The sequence below is a fragment of the Labeo rohita genome, chromosome 17 (assembly GCF_022985175.1).
Source record: "Labeo rohita strain BAU-BD-2019 chromosome 17, IGBB_LRoh.1.0, whole genome shotgun sequence".
Classification (NCBI taxonomy): domain Eukaryota; kingdom Metazoa; phylum Chordata; class Actinopteri; order Cypriniformes; family Cyprinidae; genus Labeo; species Labeo rohita.
The window spans coordinates 6228702-6247832 of record NC_066885.1 but is presented as its reverse complement, the minus strand read 5'-3'; the positions used below and the strand labels follow the sequence as shown (position 1 = coordinate 6247832).

The 19131-nt window shown below is 40.3% G+C and overlaps 1 protein-coding gene across 4 annotated transcripts in view; it reads right to left on the bottom strand.

The window, feature by feature from the left end:
• Window positions 1-1900: 1900 nt before the first annotated feature.
• Window positions 1901-19131, bottom strand: part of LOC127179401 (neuronal PAS domain-containing protein 3) — a 390014-nt gene continuing 372783 nt past the window's right edge. For 3 of the 4 annotated variants that reach the window (XM_051132788.1, XM_051132790.1, XM_051132791.1), the window contains 5 exons: window positions 15403-15596; window positions 13489-13595; window positions 8100-8247; window positions 7642-7757; window positions 1901-6490 (listed from right to left, as the gene is read on the bottom strand). In XM_051132788.1, coding sequence (XP_050988745.1) covers window positions 5091-6490; window positions 7642-7757; window positions 8100-8247; window positions 13489-13595; window positions 15403-15596 — 1965 coding nt within the window. In that variant the 3' untranslated portion in view covers window positions 1901-5090. The remainder of the gene's footprint in view (window positions 6491-7641; window positions 7758-8099; window positions 8248-13488; window positions 13596-15402; window positions 15597-19131) is intronic. The other variant, XM_051132789.1, reaches the window with a different exon arrangement.

The window sequence follows — 19131 nt, the reverse complement described above, 5'->3', positions numbered from 1 at the left end:
TGTATACAGAAGATCCCTATTGAAACAAAAGAGCTCTACAAACGTTAATACTGACTGTAACCACTAGATGACACTCTTGGCACACTGGATTTCACAGCTCAGGTGAAAAGCTTCTGCGGTTGTAAGATCTCACAGAATTAAAAATCAATAATCAAATGCCTCCTCAAATACATAAATCTTGTATACAAGTACTCTCATATCTAATATCTAATATGTAAAGTAATCTTATGAAAACATGTGCCTTTATCTATCTATCTATCTATCTTACTTGTGCCTCTCGTTTTTCTATACGTATATAAAACATGCATGCCTCTGATCAAGTGCAGGTGTTAAATTGTTTTGAACAATATGTGAATAGACTTCAACAGCTGTAAAACCGTTCATCTCTCATATTCATATAGGTGTTTTTACGGTTCTATGTACCTTTAGCTGCCCTAACGAGAGGCTCTTTGCTATATAAACACACTCTGATTTCCAATAAGGACTGTATAGGGGAGATGGACAGCTCCTAATCATTAGGGAGGATTCAGGTTTGGGCTTTTTCACCTCCTCCTCCCCTCTATTTCTCTCTCTCTCTCTCTCTCTTGTGATCTATCATTCATGGGCTTCATTTAAAATTGCGTAAAATATTTAAAGTTGGTTGGATTTCTTCAGTGGGCTTCAGCGGTGACCTCCCCCTCAGTGCCTGAAGTCAGTGGAGAAAGATATGCAGCAGGGAGAAGGGAGAGAACAAGAGAGAAAAACAGGGCAAAGAGGAAAGGTGTAAGGGAGACAGTGAAGGAAGAAATGAAGAACAAGTTACAGTGTTACTTAGAATTGAACAAAAGCTGTGTTCGGAGTGGAATACTCGCTTACTACACTGAACACTGCGAGGTATACACTATATACTGTCTACACTTCTTTATATTAAACAGTGTTATTGCACTGTTATTCCAGTTATCTTTGAAATTCAACAGTTCACTTTTTGTATAAGTGTCATATCTATTGGCCATCTGATCAAGTATATTAAAAATAATTCCAGCACAATGCACATTACTGTGCACAGCATACATGCTATGTGATGGAAGAATAGTATAAATGTGGCTGTGCATTATTCTGAAAAATAGCAATAGCAATCTTATGTGCTCTCTGAGACACCCATTACATGAAGTCAACATGAAATCACCACTATTGACTTCTTTAGTGTGTTTTTCTGGACTTATCGTGTAGAATTCATTGGAGCATGTTAGTCCAAACATATAGATGTCTCATAATTTTTAATAAAAATGCCACTGAAACAACTTGTTGTTTTTACCCTTCCTGGCAAACCCTGACCACTTTGCAATTTTTAATGGATTCAGACATTTTTCTGCATCACAGAGCAAGACCTAACATTGTCAGAAAAAACATCTAAAGTAAAACACTTTTAAAAGGAAGCATTTTTCCCCTTTTATTTAGCTTTGCCGTAGGAAGTTACAGTGAGATCAGTATAATAGAAGACACAGATTGAAATATTCCTGCTAATTGAAAACCTGGTGAGGATACCATGAGGTGAAAAAACATGTCAGAAATACCCGTGAGATTCTGTCCAACGTAAAGGAGATTCACTCAGCCATTGCTAAAACAAGTCGAAAACAAAGGCCCTGGTACAAGTGCACTGGATTGCCATTCATTGTATGTGGAAGCAAAAGTCAGCAGGGCTACGTGGGAATATTTTGCTATTCCCATACCTGAAACCTGTAGGTAACTAAAAAAAAAAAAGAGAGAGAGGCTATGTTAACCAAAACGAAAGACCGGGAGAAAAACATAATAGGAGGGAAAGAAGAAACATAAAGAAGCAGGAAAGTAGGAACGCAAAGAATAATCACTGATGTTCGGCATTCACTTATGATGAGGAGAATGTAAAAGAAATGATGCCAGATAGTAACAAATCCAAGAAAAGTTTATTATGAATATGGCACCTGTAAGATGGTAAAAAAACTGTGTTACAGAAAGACAACCATGTATGACATGTCGCTTTAACTGATGAAAACCTACAAAAGTATAAAATAACCCTGTTGTAAAATGAAGTATGTACATTTTTGAATTGCAGCATTATTCATGGTAAATGAACCAAAAATGTGTTTCCAAAAAAATAAGCCAGGCACTCAAAGTTAGCTTCAGTTAGTTGTTTTTTGTCTTTTTTTTTCTCCTCTGAAAACAAAAAACAAAATCGAAAAATGTACCATAGTTTTCTCTTTTTAATATTTTAATTTGTTTGTACTTAGAATTTATAACACTGTTAACACTGATACTAAGAGAATCCCCTTTCTCCCATATTCTTCTACTTGGCACCAAGTTCCTCATAAAAGAATCTGTATAATTGTACAAGAAATAGTTAAAAACACAGACACAGTCTTCACAGGTAATGAAGTGATTTCTCATATTGTAATTTTAAACACTATTTATCTGACAGCAGCTGAGATTAGTTTAAGATTAAATCACCAGCAATCATTTTGACACAACACAGATACATTGAGACAGCTCGCCCGGCTGTTCTGTTAGTAACATATGGGTGTATTTCCTGGTCCACAGTGTCTGTTTTTGGAGCTGCCCCCAAACCCCGTCCCGAGCCGCTTCCGCTCCTACGTACAAAATGCTAAAATCTAGGATCCCGTTATAACCTGCAGCGGTGACGCCAAGCTCTCCTGCAACCGTTCCGACAGCGAGTCCCGTTATTGTCGTTTTTCAAAAAACATTAACATCATGACCTGGGTTTGAGTAACAACACGTCTTCACAGAAACCACAGACACAAGTTTCCTGATGTCGGGGGGGAAGCCTGATTCAGGTAAAAAGACAAAGGCCGCCCCCCCTTTCCCTTTGCTGGACAGACTAAAAAACACTAAACATCGACAAAGCCGCTGGACCGAACAAAATCAAGTAAACCAAACAATCAACTTAGTAAACATGCATTTCCAAAACACCTATAAAAATAGATTTTATAGTGCGAAATATTTTTTTCATCTCTTTAGAAATCTTTAAAATTGTTTATTGTCCTGAAATACTACCGTCGTCTTTTTTTTTTTTTCATTATTATTTCCTGTGAGTTGCAGGGTCCTTGAAGTCAACAGGTTTGGTGGAAACCAATGAAATACACCCAATGCACAAGAGAAGCACAAGGGACTCTGGGAATGTTTCACATCTGAGGCGTTTAAGGTTCCAGTCTGCTAAATGCTACTTCAGTTTTTTTTTTTTTTTTTTTTTTTTTTTTTTTTATTATTCCTCGTCACGTTTGAGCTGGAAACTGCAATCCCAGAATTCCTCAGTGGCAAAAAAATGGCTCCTTAAACCTTTGAGCTAGTTTAGAGTCTTTTATCTCTGAGAAGAGAGAGAGGTCTGTAGACTACACGACAGCAAAGCAATAGCAGAAACAGAAAAAAGTAATACATACAAAAAGGAAGCAGCAAAAAAGGTGACACTACATTGGAAGGCCACCACACAAAATCCACTAACCTCCACTGGTTCACTAAGACTGCAAGGGGGCTGGACGGAGAAGCAACGTTTCCCCGTCCAAGCCCGGACTAGCACAGAGAGGACAAAGGACAAAACAGCTACATTAGCTCAGTATATACTGCATATAGTAACACACACTTAAGTTGCTATGGAGACTGACAGCCAATGACACTTACACATTGTACAAGTTTACGGTTATCACGCTGCGTAATAGATGACTTGATGGACGGCTGCCAAAGGATGAAGTGACAGTTTTCTTCCGTTTTATTACTTTAGGTTTTTTTTTTCTTCAAACATCAAATCACAGTGTTTTAACACCAAACTGTGAGAGTAAAGTTTTTTTTGGCAACAGTGGATTAAAAATTAGGAATGTGGATATTCAAAACACATTTTTTGATTGAAAATGCATGTCCTTATTACAATCTCCGTTTGATATGTGATTTTCAGAGAGAGTTAAGGGGTAAGGGATGAAGGGGAACTGTTTTCGGAAAGGACACCAGGCTTGTAAGCTAAAGAGGGAGTGTAAACAATTAAGCCAAAAATTAGATTTAAAAAAAACAAAAAAAAGCTTTGACCAAAGCCTGTTGGAGTTTAACATTCATCTTCAAGTTTATGATGCAAAATTAGCCTCAGTTGCACTGAGCGATCATGTAAAAAACAAAACAAAAAAAAAAAAAAAAAACAAGAAGGAAAAAGAAAAACTTTTCTGCATCCCTTTCCAGACTCAATCACATTGAGTTAAAATACTCTCCCGTGCTCACGGGTAAGTGATGAACATAATAAACAACAACAGAAAAAGTCAGTTAGAGGTTTGACTTTTCTGTGGAAAAGCTCTGAAGCCGCCATTTGTCTGGAATTCCCGAACAGTACCTACATCAGCCAGCTGAGTGAGGGTAACTCAATGATAGCACCATGGATCTGCAAACAGAAGATGGAACTGGAAAAATCTCACACTGACCTGTTCCATGTCCTGGGATTTTATAGTAACATTCTATTCACAGGTCAATACCCGGCTAAAATTGCTTTTTTAAAATGCATGATTTGCAAGTTAAGTTGAGCTATAAAAAACGAAGAAAAAGCATTATTTCTAAAATACTATTCCCCCTTTAGAAAGAACCGCAAAACCCTTTGAAGTACATCAAATAGGGTAACATCCTTTTGTCAGCATCGATCTCGATTACATCAAGATACCTTTAGAAACACGAACAGTTTCTTTTCTTGTCAATTTTCTTTTTCTAATACCTTTAAGACATCCTAATGAGGACGTTACATACTCTGGACAAATATCTCACCACAGAGAAAACGTACGCTACAGTGCTTTGAATTCCCTGTGGCTCGAAAGGAACTCTTTACAATAGAGATGAGTCTGTTTAGTCTGTTTAGAGAAACCGTCATCGAGAACTTGTGTAAGGAGGCGAGAAAGAAGAAAGTCGAAGAGATAGAAAGACAGAAAGACACAGGAAGAGAAACCATTCATTTCAGTTACACAAGCTCAATTGCTCAAAATTCAAAGTGCTAGAACATCTCACTTTTCTCCAACTTTGATACACAGTCTTTTGCCTCAGAAGAGTCTTTTTAACACAGTTGAACACAGTAATATGGTCTCGGATGTTTTGCTTCAATCCTCCTTGCGCTCCAGAGTCTGTGTGTTGTGGATGCCGTTGCTGTAGACGGGAAACGGAAGCGTGGAGAAAAGTCCCTCTGCCGTGGTGAAGACGTTAGCAGCGGGCATCTGCGTGAGCCCGGCTCCGCTGACCGCACCCCCGAAGGGGGTGGACATGTTGAGCCGGTGCACGTGATGATACAGCATCTCCATGGGCGTCTTGGGGTCTATGCCGAAGCCGGGTCCGTCCACAAAGTTCACAGCCGTGTGGGCATTAGGCAGGAGGTTGCCCTGCATGGCCAGGCTGACGTCTGCTGGGGCGTATCGGATCGTTCCAGTGGTGTAGACTCGCGGGGAAGCCGTGCTGGTGGCAGCGAGCGTGCCTGTGACTCGGTGCACCAATGGAAGTACCACGTTCCCCGCTTGTAACCTCTGCAGGGCTTCCAGATCACTGGTGTAGAGCAGGGAACCGGAGGAGGTGGGCGTACCCTGCTGCTTGTCCCGTGGCGAGGCCGAGAGAGGTGGGGAGAGCGGGTCAGCGGTGGCTGAACTGGAAGGAGGAACCAAGCTGCCCGGAGTTGCGCCGGACACAGAAGTGGGGGCGCTGTTATTGTTGCCGCTGCTACTGTTGCCATTGAAGTTGGGCTTTCTGCTGCCTCCTCCACCCTCGGCACCGGGCGGAGTGAGGACAGAGTCGGGAATGGACACCTGCAGGCCGGCAGGCGGGGGAGAAGGGAAAGTGTCGTGGGGTTTTGTCATGCTGTAGGGGGACTCGTTGCGGGAAATCTCTCGGTTGGGTGGGTAGTTCCAGATGCTGCTGTCGTTGTCGAAGTTTATAGGTTCTGACATCTCAGTCTTGATCTTCAGCACAGAGGAACTGGTTGGGGAGGGTGGAAGCAGGAGGGGAGGCTGGTCCCCAAGGGTGGGGTCCAGGCTGCCAGGACTGGGGGTAGCAGCGGCCGAGGGAGACAGACGGAGGCGCTGCCGACTACCATCCCATTTCTGCTTTTTTCTCCTCTTCTTTCTCTTCTGGTGTTTACTCATTGCTGGTCCGCTCAGCTCTCCTCCACTGTTGCAGTCCTTCACGATATCTTCCACCTCGTCCTCTTCTTCTTCTGAGGAGCAAGAGGAGGGCGAGTCCTGTAGTTCCTCCACCTCACCGTCGCCGTAACGCTCCACCTTTATGTGTAAACCACCCAGGCGACCCTCCTTGTGGTCAGTTTCACAGTCAGAAGGTTCCAGGCTATCATCACTGTCTTGACTTTCTGGATTGCTAGAACTGTCTCCTTCTTCTTGTCTTCTCATCTCTTGCTCTGGCGGCCGGCCTGTCTGTTTCTTACTGTCCGACTCTGGATCTTCGCTGTTCTCGGAAGACTGATTCCCCTTTCCATCTGACTTGGAGTTTTCATTGTCTTCTGGGAGAAAGGAAAAAGGTTTAGAGGACAAGTTTCCTTACACATCACAATGTCACAGCTTATTAGACAAAGTAAGGTGTTTCTGACAAGAAACGTAGTTCACTAAACATTATCAGGGGTTTTATGTTAAGGCTATTCATTTAAAGTTTGGAAGCCTTCCAGTTGGAGATATATTACGGTTCTTAAGTACAGGACACAATTACACTGGGGACATAAACTGTTCTTTGATGTTGTATTTTTGGCAACAACATTAGCCACCGGTAACTTATTCATGATGTGATGTATCGTTGATCATTAGTTTTATCATGAACGACTCAGAACAAGTGTCTTTGGTAGCGGGAACGAGATGAGCTCAATCTATGCATCAACGTCCTTTCTTTTTAAAGCATATGAATTTAGTACTGGGGGAGGGGGGGCTGTGAGGCAAATACATCTCACAGGGATTTGGAAATTCTGGCCTTAGGAAAAACATGTCTGCATTGGAAAAGAAACACAGGGAGAGAGAGATAAAGAGACAGAGAAAGACAGAAGGGGAAGGCGGGGTGCAGAGATAGGTAGGGAGTGTGAGAGGAGAAGAGGGCATGGTTTGGTCCAGCTGCAGCTGGCACAGTCTGTAACCTTTGTGATGAAGGCTGGCAAAAGGCTCGGCAGGCAGAGATGCCCAGGGGCCAATATGTTGGCACTTTCCCCAGACTGTCAACCGGCCTTGTTCACTCACAGCCTCCACCATCTCTGGAATCTCACTTCATCTTCTTTTGGAATGTATAATTAATATCTCCAACTGGCTGTGGAGTTTTAATTGACTATTTACACCAGTTTTAGGGACATATCGAAAGCACCACATTTCCTTGTCCTACATAATTTCCAGTAATTATTGAAATTAAGATATTTTACACAGCAGGAGACCTCCGATGAGAGTTCTGCATTTGGTTAAAAGAAAACTTTCAAGAGTATTGCATATAATGTTACTTTACAATACTACTAGCTGTAAATAAAAAAACAAAAATGGTTCCATAACCTTGTAGTAAGACCCTGGCTTTAAGTGTCCTTAAACTAATGTTAAGTTTTGGGAGCAACCTAACAACCTTCCACTTATTCCATACTGTTCTATAGCATATTGCAGTAAAATGCACAGAGAAATGATACTCTACCAGAGTTCTCCTTGGAGTCGGATTCAGAATCAGACGTTTCTGAGGACTCTGACGCTTTCTCTGGCAGGTTAGGCAGCTGTGCGATATCCATTGGTGTGTCTTTGTACTCTGGATTACTGCCCATTAAAAAAGAAACCACAAAAAAGACACGTTTAGAAGATACAAGTCGTTCGCTTTGCCAGCTGAGAATCATTCTCAGCCGTGTGAAACATCCTTCACTTTCTTCTCTAGAATGTTCCAGACATTCTGATTGATTCACTGCGGCCCAAACCACAGTGCTTCTAATGATCTCTAAGCCTGAATACAAACCCAAAAGAAGCAAGAAATCACACCGCAGTTTGAGAAGATCAGTATGTTTGGCCTTCACCATCTTACAGACTAACTCTCTCAAATACTTTCATACGGGAAGAAACAAAATCTTAAGATGGCAATTTCATCAAAGTAAAAGGCTTGTATACCTGAGTACATAGTTGACCCAGATGATGTTTTTTTCATTGGCGTTCTTGGCGTTGATTGCAATAGTGGCACTGGACTGGATCCAGATGTAACCTCCATTCTTCTGAATCCAGCGGTAATACTTTGTCACACACTGACCTTTATTCATTACTGTGAACAGAGGATAGAAGATGATAAAGTGAACAACAACAAATAATAATAAAAACTGTAGTATTTTCATTCAGTAAAGCACAAGCCTATCCATTATTTCATTTGAAAGAAATACTGTATTAACATCTCCTGATCACAAAGGCCCAGCAGAGGGCGCTGTGACTGTTTGCTAAGAGCTCTGTAATCGTGTCCTTGTCTGAGGCTACTCATGTGAAGACACTGTGGCAGTTGCCATAATTTTGGCTAAATTAAGCGCTAAATGGCGATCTCAAATAATACGAATTTGCATTAATCATTGTTCTGCAAAACAGAAACAGTCGGAATCCAAGCACGGTAGTAAATTCAGATTCTGAGTTTAATTACAGCTACAAATAGCCCTTTCCATAAAAAAGAGTCCATTGAGAAGGATGATTTATATAAGAATAAGTCTAGTAATTAAAATCATTACAGACTAATAGCATTGTTTAAGAAGCCGTCCCAAAGGCTCCGATAATTGACTTTAGTTCACCGACTGCTTTCTGTACCAATAAATGTAAAACTAAGCTCTAACTCCAGAAAATTGAGACAAAACGCCAAGAGTTGTTTATCTGACTTGTTCGCTGTGGCCAGTGGGCATACCCTTGACTCACCTTCACTCTCTTTAACAAACTTTACATGCTACTGAGAGTCTATGGAGAGGTACATGGAATGCATCTAAGCAAAAAAAACATGCGTCTTCTTTTGAAATGGTTTTAAAGGGTGGCAAATGCCATTGTTGTGCCAATAAAACACAAGCAGTTGAAACCGAATCAAAGTATCGTACAGCTTTAGCATATTAAATCTTGTCATCCCCCCCCATCTGTGAACATGCGAGTCCGACCGGTCCCTTTAAACCCTCATTACTTTCTAAAAGTTCTAGGACATTTTCCCCTCTGCCTTTAAACCTGATGAGCTGATCTCATCTGCATTGCATTTGATGTGCTGGCCCCCTCGGCTCCGCCCGGCACCACGTCTGTACAGGTGAGGCTTATTTTTTAACCTCCTTTCAGTTACGCTGCCATTAAATCAATCAGGGGCTGCTTGAGTTATTGATTTAGTGGTAATGAAGCCACCCCTTTCTCTACCCCCCTTCTCTCTCTCTCTCTCTTTCTGTATCCTTCTTTTTATTTTCCGGTGCAGGAGTCGTTGGCTGCTTTTGGAGGCTTTAAAAGGAATACGACCTCTTTAATCTGCCTGCCTTCTCCTGGAGCCTCGGGCAAGCCTGCAGGACGGTCTCTCACTCTCTCTGTCTCTCTCCCTCTCTACTTCCGCTCTTTCTCATTCTATCTCTCTCGCTCTCTCTGCGCCAGGGCCTCTGTCCTTCAGTTCTGTTAAATCACTTGGATCCCTTCCATAATAGCAGCTACCTTTCAGATACCCTTTACCCAGCGTGGCCTCACTTCCAGCAGGAGGGGTGGAGGGTGTCACTGTCATATAAAAGTAAGTAATTTACACCCGTGAAATTGCTTTATGGAAAAGTCCTTGCAGTCCACTGGGGTATTATTGTAAAGACAAGCCTTTCATGAATGAGAGAGCAGACATGCAGATCTGCGGCACCCGGGCAAGAGTTTGGCCGGACAAGCGAATTGGAGGTTTTTAACTTGAAACCTCACCAGCGGTGAGAAGTGAAAGTACACCTATAGTCGTTGTTTTCAAAGCATCATCATCAGTTTTAAAGATAGCTTTGTGTTGTAAATTCCAGATAAAACCAGTTTCTAGCTGGTCAAAGCATGTTTATGGCCATGTGCTTATCCAAACCAGTTAACACCTGGAATAAACAACAACAACACATTCAAATGAATCACTGCTGACGTAAATACAGCATATCCGTGGATGCAGACTAACAGAAACATCTATTTTATATTTACTCTGAATCCATTATGGAAGAAACCTGAAGAAACATTGTCAACGGTACATGCGATGGGTGTTAGAGCAGGTGTATTTTTCCGCAGCTGTGGAGTCTATCTTCAAGCACAATAAGGAGTGAAGGGAGTTTTTCATTAAAGTCAGTTTGAACTACTCTTCAGAGACCGGCTCTTGTAGTCTGCCTTCAGGCACAGAGCTTCAGTCTCCTGGGGTTTCTCCACACTTCTGTGAGCCATCGTTTCCCACCTCTGTCTCTCTCTCGCTCTCTTTCTCAGCTGGTAAAAGCATACACACACACACCCGCGGAGCATTTATGCGGCGAGTATTATACGTAGTCGTGTAGCACGGTGTCTTTTATTAATTTAAGCCGTGTTGGTCCTGTTCGGAAGCTGACACAGGTGAGGTCAGAGCTGTCACAATGCATTTCTGCCCATATAAAACACCTGCTCTCAAATGCTTCATGAGCACCAACAGTCAGCTTTCTAATTTTCCTTTGGTAAACTAGAGCTCTTTTTTTTTAACAGTTGCAAAGCTCAAATTAAACCATTAAACAAATAAATGAGAATGACAGTTCGTGTTTTAGTATGTTCTAAAAATGGGCCGTGCATTGTGAAGATTTGCAGCAGGGTAATATGCATTTTTCAACCACTTTAAAGAGCAGAATCTAGTCTGAAGTACCCATTTTGTAAAGGACCATAAACAACTCTTTAAGCAACCCTAGGTCAAGGTGCTCAATTTAAACAGATCTGCTTTAAATGCTTTATCGGGCCCTTGGAACACTTGAGCACTGGCCTATGAACTCTGTAATATATCATATATTGCAACTCCTAAAGAACACTAGTAACGTCTTCTCCATGCACACGTCACTGCGTCTGCAGCAGAGAGATTTGAACAGATTGACATCATCCCTCTTATCCCAGGCTCTAACCAATCTGATGGCCCTGTGTGATCTGATATCAGTGTCTGATTAGCAATCAGCGGGAGATCGGTGTGACTGCTCCTTAGTCACGCGCGTCATGTTCACGCCGACACCTGAAGATCTGGCTTTGATAGAAGCCAAGGTGACGCACACGTCATTATAATGCATTTAGCTGTGCTAAGATTTCTTAGTGACTAAGTATCAAGTAGTAGTGTGACAGCAGCAATAATTAGCAATAATTGAACACTTTCTTAACTACATTACTTGATTTCAAGCAGAAAACAAGATTAATTTGCTTACCCTATTGGCAGATTATTTTGCTTGTTTCAAGACAGTTTTTGCTTGTCTAGAAAATCCTTCTTGATTTAAGAATTTTTCGATATTTGGGCTGGAAACGAGACATTTAAAGAAAATGAGACTTGCATTTAAAGCAATTTACTGAATCAGTTTAATCCATTTATATACCTTTTCTAGTTTTGCTAGTAATTTGTGTAGTTTCTGGTGTGAATTTATGATGTAGTTCCTAATTGTGACATTTTTAAATCATCTGAAAGCTGAATAAATAAGCTTTCCATTTATGCATGTTGTTAGGATAGGACAATATTTGGCCGAGATACAACTACTTGAAAAACTCTAATCTGAGGGTGCAAAATAAATAAATAAAAAAATAAAAATATTAAGAAAATGACAAAAATGTTTTTAGCAATGCATATTACAAATCAAAAATTAAGTTTTGATATATTTTATGGTGGGAAATGTACAAAATATCTTAATGGAGCATGATCTTTATTTAATATCCTAATGATTCTTGGCATAAAAGAAAAACTGATAAATTTGACCCATACAATGTATTTTTGGGTATTGCTACAAATATTTCAGGGTCACAATTATTCGTGCACTAGATAAAATTGCTGTTATCATGCAAAAAATATCAATATCTAATGGTTATTTATTTGCAGTCACACTGAGGGTATTTGCATGCACAAAAAAAGACGCTAATAACTACCAAAATGTGCTTTTCCTAGAAAAACAAAAATGTGAAAAACGAGTTGACATTAGACGTTAAATTAGCTATCGCATTTTGCATGAACTGCTTGACTTTTACCAGGTATAAGAAAATAGTTTCATGCATTTGCATGACCTTAAATGTTTGCAGGCTATTTATTGTCATTGGCTAATTTAACAATTTTTAAAAAGCATTGCTTAACTGCAGTTTAAGTTCTTTGCAACATTTTCAACCAGCTGGATCGAGTACAAAGTAAAATGCAGGAACAGAAGCCCTATCCGCTCTCTACTGTAGCGACACGGCCAGCCATTTGCAGCACGGCTAGATTTATGTTGATTGCCGCCACGCTAATGCGTAATAGATGGTTAGAAAGCCAGGGGTAGCTGGGGATGTGCAGTTCTCTCTTTGTGTCTTTCTCTCGCTCTCCTTTCACACCGTCTCTTTCTCTCTCTCCGCTATCAATGCAATCCAGGGCTTCAGTCCTCTCTCCTCTGCCTCCGCTGGGTTTCAAATCAAGGTCTAATGGACCCAATCTGGTGGCTTTTTAAGGCAAAGGGACAGTGCAATACAGTGGTAATTGCGCTCTAATTCAGTTGAACTCCCAATATCTAATCAGACAGCTCCAAATTCCCCCGCCAGCCCCAAGGACACCCGCCCTCCTCTGCAAACACCTAATAAAACGAGGGATTTATCCCCCTCCTCCTCCTCTTCCTGTGCCTCAACCCTCACTACTTAAATAATGGCAACCTGCCTGCTGTAGAGCAGCGCACACATTTACTGTATGAAACGCTACGCCGCTCTCAATGACGTTTTGAATTTCTGCCATCGTGGCGGAGGGGAGCAGGAAAGGTGTGCTGCCAAAACACACTTAACAGATGATTTAGGATATTCAAAAAGCATGAACGTTCCTCCAGACGGTCAGCGGCCCTCCTGCAGAGCGCGATGAAAGCGGAGCGTGCAAAAGGTTGAGGAACCTTCAAAGGGCTCTGCAGATGAATACTACATGTGGCGCCCGTACATTGAGAGGAGCAACTTAACCTGAAAAGCGGAGTGAAATGTGTAAGACTGTCAAACGAACAGAGATTCTGTGCCTCGCGAACGATACGCGGCTTGTTTGGGAGACGTGCGCTCGCCTCACCGTCTGGCGGGGGGAAGCGCTTCTTCACGGACAGTTATGAGAAGAAGCGCTAGCATGGATAATCTTGCCTGTCACACTGCTGTCCCATTACGCTGAAGTGCTGCAGCGAACACATTACACCAGCTTTGGCACGTAACGCAGTGTGCTCTCAGGATGTCATTGACCAATGATCAATGAGTCCCGCTAAAGCATGTAAGGACACTGAATCTTGCTCTTTAACAACCATCCTGTAGTTTTTGGCACTGTTGGGTGGCTGCACAGATTGATTGGATGGATTTCGGAGCAGATACTCACGGTCTAAATGGCTTTGCCGAATGCCTTCCACGTCCTCTGCGTGAATGAAGTGATAACATCTCTTCCCTACGATGTCGACAGGTGTCAGGTCCATGTAGTCGCTGATTCTAGAAAGGAATGTTTCGACACAAAATCAAATTTGACATTTTTTTTTTTTTTTGCTTTTAACACAATTTTTAAACAATTTCTGTAGTTCAGTTAAAGATTTGCTTAAATCGAGACTTACGATAAATATATTTTGTGCATTGAAAATCTTATGGAACATTAGAAACTGCTGAGAAAATTACTTAAATTCAATTTGAAAAATGTCTTTAAAGTGACCCTAGACCACAAAACCAGTCATAAGTAGCATAAGTAGTATATTTGTAGCAATAGCCAACAATACACTGTATGGGTCAAAATGATAGATTTTCCTTTTATGCCAAAAATCATTAGGATATTAAGTAAAGATCATGTTCCATGAAGATATTTTGTATATTTCCTACCATAAATATATGAAAACTTAATTTTTGTTTAGTAATATGCATTGCTAAAAACTTCATTTGGATAACTTTAAAGGTGATTTTTTTTCTTCAATATTTTGATTTTTTTTTTTTTTTTTATTTATTCAAATCTTATGACTGGTTTTGTGGTCCAGGGTCACATATTAGCTATTTGTCAGAACCAGTCCGAAGCTATCCAATGAAGTTACACAAAAAAAAAAAAAAAAAAACTTGGGAAAAACTCAGAAATTGCTTACTAAAAAGAAGCTAGTCAGATCTTACTGTGGGTTATTATTCCAGTCAATGACAGATTAAAATAGGACAAAGACCTGATTGGTTTCTAGTCAACCTCTCTGGTAAGGAGATTCTGATTTCCCAGCCCTTCTGTAAGCTAAATATATATCGCACCAGATTTTATTCATTAAAAAAAGGTTTCCATCTGCGATGGCAAGCTGTCAGCCTGTTTTCATTATAAACGTAATATTTTTTGACCTACTGTAGCTTAACCAACTGCTTGCTGAATCTAAAAGCAATTATCACAGACGTATTGAAAATGTGATAAAAACAGGTGGTTAAAACCATACGAAATAGCTTTAAGTTGGGCAAATACTATTAGCAGCGCATTTCGAGACATTATTCGACTCTAACCTCTGTGCAGTCCTTCTCTACACGGATCAGAGAACATGGCCGGGTTAAAAAAAAACCAAAAAAAAAACAGCCAAGCGATCTCTATCCACCTTCATTTTAAAGCAGGCTTTTGCTGTGATGATAACTCGGCTATAGACTTGGCCCGATTCCATTCTCTCATAAATATGTTAAGTGCAGGGGAGTGGTAAAAATTTTAGCAGACACTGGGATGACTTCAATCCCAGAGATATAAATAAAACTAATAAAACTAATATGATATTTCCTTTCAAGCCAGGCCAAATTAAGATGTTCTCATTTTATGGGGCAGCGGTGGAACCACAGATGTTTTGTAAGTACAAAAGAGGGTTTTTTTCTTGGCCGGCTTTTCAAACGAGCAATAGATGTTGAAACAAGGTCATTCTGGGATTGCGTTTAAGCAGAACTCATCACTATCAGCTCTGTAATGAACTGCACATGAACATTACTGTGTGGCTGATTATCCACTCTTGCAAAACACATTCTCACCCGCTGATCTTTCAGTTCTACAATAATGTTGTATTTTAACTCTAAGCAGATGATATTGAAATTCCTTTTCACCGTTTGTCATTTTTTAGGGGAGATAATAAAATATCTTAAATCAAACTGCACACAATAGTAGGCTTACGCTAAATAGTGCATATAAGCTCTGCAAAAGATATGTGAAATTGTTGCCCTCTTAGACTTTAACCGTAAATCATTTCAGCGTAATAATTTAAGCCCAACATGACATCACAGAGGCCAGTTAAAACCGCACTGAATATATTACCTGTTTTCACAGTAGACGATGTTGAGATCCATGTTGACCCGTGTGACAAACATCTGGCAGTCGATCCGAACCTCATTGATGGTTGGCGGAGGAAGTGCGTGTGCCACCACAACCATGCCCATGATTTGATTGGGTACCGAACGACTGTGCGTTAATGCCATTCTTATCCGCAGCCTGCCGGTAATGTGGATAACCTTGAAGAGGACACAAAGCGGAAAATTAAAAACAGATCAGATGCAATTGTCTTCTGAATTACATGCACACCTTTAGTAAAGTATCCAAATAAACCAGATGAAGTCATAAGATGTCAACTGAACTGTTTGATAATCCAATATGTACTCAAGCAAGATCCAAACCAAGATTCTCAGTTTCCTATACCCGTTATGTACATGTTCATGAAATATTAAAAACACAAAAAGCGCCATTTCCCTCTGAAAAATCGAGAGATAACAAAGGCAGAGGAACTAATTACTTTTTCACTGGCTTTAAAGTTTGTAATGCTTTAAAGTCTTTTGTAGCCCGTTTTGCCCAGAGGATGCATTGACTAGATCGGCAACGATGTTCTTTTTTGGATCCATCCATTTTAATCACCCAGGGAAACCTGGAGGGGATTGTTTTTGTAGTGTTTTAAACTTCTGACACTATCCTTTCATTGGTTCACCTCAGAGATCGGTGAGATGCTATTAGCATCATTCATATAGACAGTCTCGGCCCCCAAGTCACCGAGTGCTCAGGCCGGTGGGGTTCTTTGATGCTTTGTACGTTTCCGCTGAGGGACAAGCAAATCCGAACCCCAGGAACGATGGACTGCCACAGTCACTAAAACAGAGTGACTCTCCTGGTGCAGAGTGGAGAGTTTGTTCGAACTTTCACGGAATTCAAAAGCCATCTCATATCAGGGGGGCAATTAAAGACGACTGGAGAGTTCAACGATGTCACATTTAGTGCGGAAATCCTCATTTTTTTAAGCACGTTTTCTTTTGGGCTTATATTGAATATTTTAACAAAAACATTTTGCCAGAATAATAAAAAAGTGTTTTTTTCTCTAAACTTATTTAGAATTAGTAGTTAAGTGGCTGACAAATGATATGACCTTTTATGTTATAGATTTTAGGTTAAAGTGTATTTAAACGTGTATTTAAATAAGTGAATGATCACCATTTAAAACAATTCTACCACCATTTTACTCCTTCTAGCTGTTTGACAAGCTACTTAAATAGTCTTCTGAATTAAAATTTCATGATAATTTACTCACCCTGTGTCATCCAAGATGTTCATGTCTTTCTTTTTTTAGTCAAAAAAAAAATTAAAAAAAAAGTACGGCAACTTGATGCAGTAAGACATTTGAGTTCTCTCAACAATAGTCTCTTAGTTTTTCTCAGTAAAGATACTTTGTTTAGCCAACATAAATTCGTTTGTTCATGCAATGCTGATTGTCTTATTTTGCTAATAGAAAAAGTCCTGCCACAGCAACTGAAACAACAATTACTGTCATTGAGGTAATTCATTTTTTTATGTATCAATTTTTTGTTTATTTACAAATGACACACCACAAATTGTTATAGAAACCTTAATGGATACCCTGATAGCACACGTACATCTCGGAGACGTTTATTTAACGTTTGTATTTACATCTGCAAGACATAGTTTGCTCATCTGCAATACGTCTATTGGACATTTCCTATTAGATGTCAAATAGACGTCTATTAGATGTCTTTAAGATGTTTATGATTTAGAATGTATGTAAAACTGACATCTTACAGATGTCTGCCAGACGTTTGTACACAGCAGATGCTTTCCAGATCAAGAGATCTTTAACAGGCATCTTGCAGACGTACGTGTGCGATCTGGGTAACTTAGTCTAATATGTATACAACATTGTCTTTGTTTTGTTTTTACAAGACTAAGATATCCAGTAAACAGATATAAGTGTTTGAACATGATCTAGGCCTCAAAACTAGACACACAAACCTCAAGAATGGTTGCAGTCAACAAATGTTAAAAAGGTGAGCTCTTTACATCACAGTGCAACAAATAACTAACAACAATGACAAAACAACAAAAAGTTTAGATTAAGTCAGCAAAACAATAATCCTATAACAGTAACTGAATAATTTATTTATGCATGCTGGAAACTCATAAAGCTTTAACATTTCAACAATATGAAATTCTTTGTTCAGACAACTGTGTTTGACTAATTGGGACAACATTTGGGGCAATTTTGTTGGTCTGATGAGAGTTTTTACGTTGTTTCAAGAAAAGAGCATTTTTTTAGTATTTGAGACGTTTCGTAAACTGGAAAATATGCATTTGCATCTCTTACTGTGTGCTTTTAGCTCTGTGATGCGCATCTATGATTTCATGCATTACGTAATCACGTTGGAAAGGTCTGTGTATTTCGGTTTAAAAATGTAGGGTAGGGCGAAAAACTCCATCTCATTTTCTCCTCCAACTTAAAAATCATCCACCATCTCTGTTTTACCTTTTTTTGTAATGGGTGTTTGACTTTCTTTGCACGTTCGCTTTGTAAACACTGGGTTGGTACTTCCATCAAACTAGTGCAAGATGAGCATTTGTGGTTAAAAAATATATAAAAGTTTTTTTTTTTTTTAGAAAATGACCAATCGACTCTTGTTCCTCGGCTGGGATCACGTAGAGCCTTTTAAAACTGCACTGAAACCGCAATTTGGACCTTCAACTCCAGATCCCATTGAAGTCCACTATATGGAGAAACATCCTGTAATGATTCTTTAAATTTCTTTTCAACTGAAGAAAGAAAGACATGAACATCTTGGATGACTTGCGGGTGAGGAAACTGTCAGAAAATTTTAATTCTGGAGTGAACTAATCCTTTAATGAATTCTTCAAAGCACTGATTAGGCATTTTTGAAGACATAAAACTAAGAGGTGGCAAAATGTTTGTTCCTGGTCTTCGATCAGTGTGGTTTTTATGAAGCTAGCGTGCATCAGACAAACGAAGCGGCAGTCGCTGTTGCCAAGCTTCAGTAAGACATCACAGCACGGCACGATCAGAAGGTGATGCCCAATTACGGCCGATATCAAACCCATACACGCGTTCTCATAAACAGAGCGGCACACCAGAGAGCGGCAGCCCAGGCAAAACACACGCCACCTCCAGAACACATACATATAACACTGGGCCTTTCAATAAATAAACAGTGAGCTGCATTAAAAGCATACAAAATGGAAATGATTCTACTGAAGCCCAAAGCGAGCGGCATCAAAAAGTTAGTTGGAAAATACAACTTTTGAAGTAATTGCCACAAAGAGAGACTCGCCGGTGAATTGCTGCAGGAGTGCTCTTGGCAAGAACATCATAAGCTCTGGCAAAACATTAAATATGCTCAGGCTGCTAAATGCAAACTGACATGGCAAGGGTTCACCGCGGGCCGCAGCGAGAGGCAGCCGCATAGCATATCTCAATTTAATACAAGCCAACATAACAAAGGGATCAATTTTTATAATTCATGGTTCAGCACACAATGCTCTCTCTCTCTCTCCCTCTCCCCCCCGCCCGTCACCGCGTCGGTGAATATAGAATAGGTATACATAAGAAATAAGATTCATCTGTTCCTAGGGATTCTCTGGAGTGCTTTTGAAATGCGATACGGCACAAGTAATGATAGAGAGCTTTTACATGAGTGCATTAACTGAGCCGGGGGCCGAGACGCCTTGGCAAAAAAAAGAAAAGACTGGTTTAAGCTGGAG